This window comes from Poecilia mexicana, unplaced genomic scaffold, assembly GCF_051168715.1.
Source record: "Poecilia mexicana isolate PSO_F unplaced genomic scaffold, ASM5116871v1 ptg000075c_RagTag, whole genome shotgun sequence".
NCBI classification, from domain to species: domain Eukaryota; kingdom Metazoa; phylum Chordata; class Actinopteri; order Cyprinodontiformes; family Poeciliidae; genus Poecilia; species Poecilia mexicana.
The window spans coordinates 75001-82500 of NW_028263425.1; the positions used below are offsets into that span (position 1 = coordinate 75001).

At 62.4% G+C, this 7500-nt stretch overlaps 1 protein-coding gene across 1 annotated transcript; it reads right to left on the minus strand.

The window, feature by feature from the left end:
• Positions 1-4168: 4168 nt before the first annotated feature.
• LOC148152407 (uncharacterized) lies at positions 4169-6517 on the minus strand. The gene is made up of 3 exons (XM_088003610.1): positions 4730-6517; positions 4406-4654; positions 4169-4327 (listed from the first exon to the last, which is right to left on the minus strand). Exons 1-3 carry the CDS (start codon positions 6515-6517, stop codon positions 4169-4171), a joined length of 2196 nt encoding a protein of 731 aa, XP_087859736.1.
• Between the last annotated feature and the right edge of the window lie 983 nt (positions 6518-7500).

A 7500-nucleotide genomic window follows, 5' to 3' on the forward strand; every position in this document is an offset into this window, starting at 1 on the left:
CCTGGAGGTCAAGGCCTTTAGCTCCAGGCCTGGTTCTCTTCCTGGAGGTCAAGGCCTGCAGCTCCATGCCTGGTTCTCTTCCTGGAGGTCAGGGCCTGCAGCTCCATGCCTGGTCCTCTGCCTGGAGGTCAGGGCCTGCAGCTCCATGCCTGGTCCTCTGCCTGGAGGTCAGGGCCTGCAGCTCCAGGCCTGGTTCTCTGCCTGGAGGTCAGGGCCTGCAGCTCCATGCCTGGTTCTCTTCCTGGAGGTCAGGGCCTGCAGCTCCATGCCTGGTCCTCTGCCTGGAGGTCAGGGCCTGCAGCTCCATGCCTGGTCCTCTGCCTGGAGGTCAGGGCCTGCAGCTCCAGGCCTGGTTCTCTGCCTGGAGGTCAGGGCCTGCAGCTCCATGCCTGGTTCTCTTCCTGGAGGTCAAGGCCTTTAGCTCCAGGCCTGGTTCTCTTCCTGGAGGTCAAGGCCTTTAGCTCCAGGCCTGGTTCTCTGCCTGGAGGTCAGGGCCTGCAGCTCCAGGCCTGGTTCTCTGCCTGGAGGTCAAGGCCTTTAGCTCCAGGCCTGGTTCTCTTCCTGGAGGTCAAGGCCTTTAGCTCCAGGCCTGGTTCTCTTCCTGGAGGTCAAGGCCTGCAGCTCCAGGCCTGGTTCTCTTCCTGGAGGTCAAGGCCTTTAGCTCCAGGCCTGGTTCTCTGCCTGGAGGTCAGGGCCTGCAGCTCCAGGCCTGGTTCTCTGCCTGGAGGTCAAGGCCTGCAGCTCCAGGCCTGGTTCTCTGCCTGGAGGTCAGGGCCTGCAGCTCCAGGCCTGGTTCTCTGCCTGGAGGTCAAGGCCTTTAGCTCCAGGCCTGGTTCTCTGCCTGGAGGTCAAGGCCTTTAGCTCCAGGCCTGGTTCTCTTCCTGGAGGTCAAGGCCTTTAGCTCCAGGCCTGGTTCTCTTCCTGGAGGTCAGGGCCTGCAGCTCCAGGCCTGGTTCTCTGCCTGGAGGTCAAGGCCTTTAGCTCCAGGCCTGGTTCTCTTCCTGGAGGTCAAGGCCTTTAGCTCCAGGCCTGGTTCTCTTCCTGGAGGTCAAGGCCTTTAGCTCCAGGCCTGGTTCTCTTCCTGGAGGTCAAGGCCTGCAGCTCCAGGCCTGGTTCTCTGCCTGGAGGTCAGGGCCTGCAGCTCCAGGCCTGGTTCTCTGCCTGGAGGTCAAGGCCTGCAGCTCCAGGCCTGGTTCTCTGCCTGGAGGTCAAGGCCTGCAGCTCCAGGCCTGGTTCTCTGCCTGGAGGTCAAGGCCTTTAGCTCCAGGCCTGGTTCTCTGCCTGGAGGTCAAGGCCTTTAGCTCCAGGCCTGGTTCTCTGCCTGGAGGTCAAGGCCTGCAGCTCCAGGCCTGGTTCTCTGCCTGGAGGTCAGGGCCTGCAGCTCCAGGCCTGGTTCTCTGCCTGGAGGTCAAGGCCTTTAGCTCCAGGCCTGGTTCTCTTCCTGGAGGTCAAGGCCTTTAGCTCCAGGCCTGGTTCTCTTCCTGGAGGTCAGGGCCTGCAGCTCCAGGCCTGGTTCTCTGCCTGGAGGTCAAGGCCTTTAGCTCCAGGCCTGGTTCTCTTCCTGGAGGTCAAGGCCTTTAGCTCCAGGCCTGGTTCTCTTCCTGGAGGTCAAGGCCTGCAGCTCCAGGCCTGGTTCTCTGCCTGGAGGTCAGGGCCTTTAGCTCCAGGCCTGGTTCTCTTCCTGGAGGTCAGGGCCTGCAGCTCCAGGCCTGGTTCTCTGCCTGGAGGTCAAGGCCTTTAGCTCCAGGCCTGGTTCTCTGCCTGGAGGTCAGGGCCTGCAGCTCCAGGCCTGGTTCTCTTCCTGGAGGTCAAGGCCTGCAGCTCCAGGCCTGGTTCTCTGCCTGGAGGTCAGGGCCTGCAGCTCCAGGCCTGGTTCTCTTCCTGGAGGTCAAGGCCTTTAGCTCCAGGCCTGGTTCTCTGCCTGGAGGTCAGGGCCTGCAGCTCCAGGCCTGGTTCTCTTCCTGGAGGTCAAGGCCTTTAGCTCCAGGCCTGGTTCTCTTCCTGGAGGTCAGGGCCTGCAGCTCCAGGCCTGGTTCTCTGCCTGGAGGTCAAGGCCTTTAGCTCCAGGCCTGGTTCTCTGCCTGGAGGTCAGGGCCTGCAGCTCCAGGCCTGGTTCTCTTCCTGGAGGTCAAGGCCTGCAGCTCCAGGCCTGGTCCTCTGCCTGGAGGTCAGGGCCTGCAGCTCCATGCCTGGTTCTCTGCCTGGAGGTCAGGGCCTGCAGCTCCATGCCTGGTCCTCTGCCTGGAGGTCAGGGCCTGCAGCTCCATGCCTGGTCCTCTGCCTGGAGCTCCATGCCCTGTCCCCTGCATGTGTGTGCGGTCCTGGAGCTCCATGCACGGCCCCCTGCATGTGTGTGCGGGCCTGGAGCTCCATGCACGGCCCCCTGCATGTGTGTGCGGGCCTGGAGCTCCATGCACGGCCCCCTGCATGTGTGTGCGGGCCTGGAGCTCCATGCACGGCCCCCTGCATGTGTGTGCGGGCCTGGAGCTCCATGCACGGCCCCCTGCATGTGTGTGCGGGCCTGGAGCTCCATGCACGGCCCCCTGCATGTGTGTGCGGGCCTGGAGCTCCATGCACGGCCCCCTGCATGTGTGTGCGGTCCTGGAGCTCCATGCACGGCCCCCTGCATGTGTGTGCGGTCCTGGAGCTCCATGCACGGCCCCCTGGATGTGTGTGCGGGCCTGGAGCTCCATGCACGGCCCCCTGGATGTGTGTGCGGGCCTGGAGCTCCATGCACGGCCCCCTGCATGTGTGTGCGGGCCTGGAGCTCCATGCACGGCCCCCTGCATGTGTGTGCGGGCCTGGAGCTCCATGCACGGCCCCCTGCATGTGTGTGCGGGCCTGGAGCTCCATGCACGGCCCCCTGCATGTGTGTGCGGTCCTGGAGCTCCATGCACGGCCCCCTGCATGTGTGTGCGGGCCTGGAGCTCCATGCACGGCCCCCTGCATGTGTGTGCGGTCCTGGAGCTCCATGCACGGCCCCCTGCATGTGTGTGCGGGCCTGGAGCTCTACCTGAGGGTGAGATCTGGAAATGAGCAACACATGTGATGCGAAATCGGTCAAAAATGCATTTTATCCGGTAAAACCGGGTATGGTTCGAATCTCCAGAGTCCCGGGAACAGCCTGGTGAAGTCCGCATGCTTCTATCTTTAAAAATGAGGGAGATATGGGCTTTTGAAAAAGTAGTAATGCCGAGGGATTTAGGGACCTTACAATGAAAATCACTGCCGGAACGATATCAGGAGAGAGTCAAAAGAGAGGGCCCTGTTCGCAAATTTTCAAAGTGTTTCAACACTCAGACATATTTTCGTGATCCTTGATGCCTTGGGAGTCCATCCAAGGGGGTGTCAGCCCTCTTTTCTCCCATTTTCGGCCGTTTTTAAGCGCTTTTTCGGCAAAAAGTCGCACCTTGTCCTGGAGAACCGGGGCTTTCACGCAGCGGGTTCCTTTTCGGCAGGTGAGTCCCCACGGTCCCTCTGATGGGTCCTGGGGTCCTCCCGGTCGGGCTGGAGCTCCGTGGAGCCCCGGGGGAGCGGGGAGTCTCTCTGGACCCAGGCCGAAGACGGAGCACCGACAGCGGGCTGACCCCGCCTAGGTGACCCGCTCGGAGGTCTGGAGCTCCGGCGGATGTCTCCCCACACACATTTACACACACCATCCGACCGATCAAGCACTTGTGGCCTGCCATGGAGGGCTCCCGCCGGCCCCGGATGCTCTGGCAACCGGCGCTTCGGTGGAGGGTTCCTCCAGCCTTGCGGGCTCGACTCTAGACGCGCGCAGGTGTAGGTCTGGAGCTCCGTGGAGAACCGGTTATCCTATCCGGTTTTGTCAATTCATCCAAGGAAGGCCTGAAGGAGCGCGGACAGTGAAGCAGCAGTGTGTAACAGGAGCGAGGCAGCAGCCGGAGTATGCCCGGAAGCCGGTCGCATACCCCCCCCACAGAACGAAGCGTTTACTTGGCCCTCTCGCTGCTTCTCTGTGCGCCATGCCACCGGGCCACCTAGATCCCTCCGCCCCCTTCTCTGGAGCGGGGCGGGGGGGGTTCGAGGATGGGACCCGGTGGCGTGCTAGTCTGAGGGACCCCTGGGGGTCTGTGGTGCGAACATGTAATGCGGCAAAGAAGGGAGAGAGTTCAGCCAGGTTTAACGTTTTTATTGTGGCCGTGTTTCACTGTGGGCATTCCCTGGCTCTGTCAAACTTTTGCCTCAGTGCTGCCAGCTGCCTGGCGTTCATATGGAGGGCGTAGAATCTGTCTGCGGTGGATGTGTCGTGACACATCAGCCTGGCCATCTCCTTCCTCACCTCGCTGGTCTGACTGTCTCTGGCCTGGGGGGGGGGAGTGCAGGAGAAGGGTTAGGTTTCCAGGTGATGGATCATGGTGGTTTTGAATGTTGATCCACTCACCATCGTTGCAACGGCGGTTCTCAGGTCTGTTAGGGACGGGCTGCCTGGCATCCCCAGCTCCCGCCAAGCAGATCTGGTGAACTTGTTCAGCTTCTCAATCATCCGTCCGTTGGTGTTGAAGAACACCAGGTCGCATGTCGGCTGGAGCCTGGCTCGTATCTGCATCCAGGCCTCCAGCCACCCGAATTCCTCCGCTGTGAGAAAAACCTGCGCGTGCCCGAAGGCACGGTTGGTTTTGTGGTGTTGTATCTGCAAGAGAGGAGAGGGAGAGATCCGGTAAGGGAACGCAAACTTTGACCGGGTGTGTGTGTGTGATACACTCACGTTGAGCACATATCCAGGGTCACCCGGATTGAACTCCCGCTTCGCCTCATCCATCTCCTCCACCTTGAGATGTGTCATGACGCCGGCTCTGTGGCCGTAGAGACACGTAATCAAGAGGGAGAAGGCCCCGATAAACAGATGTCGTTGAGTAGCGTCGCAGCTCTTCTCGGAAAGCGATCGCAATAGCCCTGGTATGAGCTCCTTCGTCGCAGACACACATCTGCGGAGAACCCCCGGTGTTACAGCGCGGGTTACCTTCTGGTGCTTAACATGCAGTTGACGCAGGACTACCCCGGCAGAAATCTTGTGTGTTGCGGCCCTAATGGCTCTGGAGAGCGCGATGAGCTGGGTCGCTCCCAGGGCCGAATCTGCGGGCGGGGTCTCGGTGAAGTACGTGACAAACTGACTCGTGTTTGTCAGGTACACCTTAACCGTGGTGATGGCTCTACCCTCCCGCAGCAATCTGCATGGCCACTCCACGGCCCGCACCGGGTCGTGGAGAAAGAGCCATGAGCTCAATTCAGTCTTGCCGCCCGCCATGTGTGTCAGGAAAGCCTGCACACGGCCAACCTTTGAAACCGTGTTCTCTTTATGCTTTCTGGAGAGTCCGACAGACATGATGAACTCTGCGTACTCGTCCAGGTAGCACCCGATCGTCTCCGGTAAGGTAACGGACGTTCCACCCACCGGTCTGTCGGCTGTCCGGTGCGTCTCCTCCCTCAAATCCGCCGCAGCCGCTCCCGTTGGTTGACCGTCTGGCAGCGACCTCTCCGGAGAACTGTCGCTGCTGCTGCTGCTGATGGTGATGGTCCGGTTCGGTTGACCACACGGAAGCGACCAAGTGGGTGACGAGGGGGGGTCGTCCTCGGGCACGGCAGGCCAGCTGGGTGCCGTGCGCAGAGCCTCGATGAAACCGGCCGGCGCAGGGAGGCCGTCGCCGTTCTGTGGAGGCGCGTCCTGTCTCGGGGGACAGCTGCCACCCGCAGCTGCCCTCCAGCTTGGCGCGTCTCTGTCGCTCGGCGGAGAGGAGCCCTGGGCCTCGATGTGTCGGGGGGGAGGCGCAGGGAGGCCGCCGCGGTCGCGGTGCCCGTTCGGTCGTCCCGGCGGACAGCTTCCACCCGGAGCTGCCCGTCGTGGCCGGCCGTCGGTCCCGGGCTGCGTAGAGGAGCCCTGCGCTTTGTCCGCCGTCGCCCGCCAAGGCATGACCAGCAGCGTTGGAGGGGCTGCTGGTGCAGGTCGCCAGGGAAGCGGGATAGGTGTCCGTCCCGCGATGCTCGGCCCAGGTGACGCCGGTGTAGTGCCAGGCACGCCTTCCCTTCGGACTTCCGTGTCCGCCCTGCGCCCCACGTCCACCGCCGCGGCCGTGTGGTCTGGGTGTGCGGAGGAGGTAGGCTGACCGCGCCCCTCGCAGCGTGGCCCGCTCTCCTCCCCTTCGTCACTCAGATCCAGCTCGGTCGCGAGCGGTGGTGTGGGGTTGGAAGCCCTGAGGCGACGTACCTGCTCCACGAACCGGCGCCACTGAAGCCGCTTGAGCATCCGGGCCTTCCTCCGCCTGCTCAGGTCTCGATGGGCGTTCTGGAGGTGTTCAGCGACCCGGGGCCCGTGGTACTGACAGCCGTCGATGCAGCACGCCATCCCGTTCACCGAAAAACGACCGCTAGCAAAGGCTAGCAGGAGTTTGCGCTCCTTCCCATTCCGGACGTGGTGAACGTTGTCCAAGTGCTCCCTCAGCCTGTATCCAGCATACCTGCACACAGGGCAGGTGCTTTTGTATTTCGCTCCAGTCATCTCTCGGCAATGATCCGATAGCAAATGAGCGAATTTGGGCTAACCCTCCTCCCTAAATATGGCCGCCGGGGCGGAAGGGGTGGTCCTCCCTAATTGACGACTTTAGCTATGTAACATCCGGAGGACCCAAGACCCACCCCCGATGTCGAACTAACCCGCCCCCCCCTCCCCGTTATCGGGGCCCGTTCAAGGGTCCCGTTCAAGGGTCCCGTTCAAGGGTCCCGTTCAAGGGTCCCGTTCAAGGGTCCCGTTCTCCGGCCTGGAGAGCCGGACGCGTTTCCCAGCCCCGATTCCCAACCTGGTTTTACATAGACAAACCTCCCGAAAAACAACCCCGACCCCCAGGCGCGATCGGGGCCTTTGCTCCGGACTCCGGTTTTTCTAGTTAGGACTCTAGTGGAGGGTTAGAGTTAGATGGTACCAATACAGGGGCGTAATCGCCCCCACCATCCAACCCCCTCTTCCTACACACACCGAGCCCTGCCTTACCAGGGGCACGACCCTCCAGGGCCTGCGTGCTGGAGGGGTGTAGTCCGAGGAGGGGTGCTTAAGTGTGGGTGCGCAGGTGGGTGTGGAGAGCGTGGTTCTCCCTGGGTGTCGGGTGCCTCTTGTTCCAGGCCCGGCTCCCGGTCTGTACCTCCAGCTCCCGTTCTACGGGCTGGAACCCCGGGCTGTACGTCCAGCTCCCGTTCTACGGGCTGGAACCCCGGGCTGTACGTCCAGCTCCCGTTCTACGGGCTGGACATCCAGGCTGGAACCCCAACCCTCTAAACTCTAAGTGTCCCTGCCTTACCAGGGGCACGACCCTCCAGGGCCTGCGTGCTGGAGGGGTGTAGTCCGAGGAGGGGTGCTTAAGTGTGGGTGCGCAGGTGGGTGTGGAGAGCGTGGTTCTCCCTGGGTGTCGGGTGCCTCTTGTTCCAGGCCCGGCTCCTGGTCTGTACCCCGGACTTTGAGACCCCCTGGAGACCCAACCATAAGAGCCA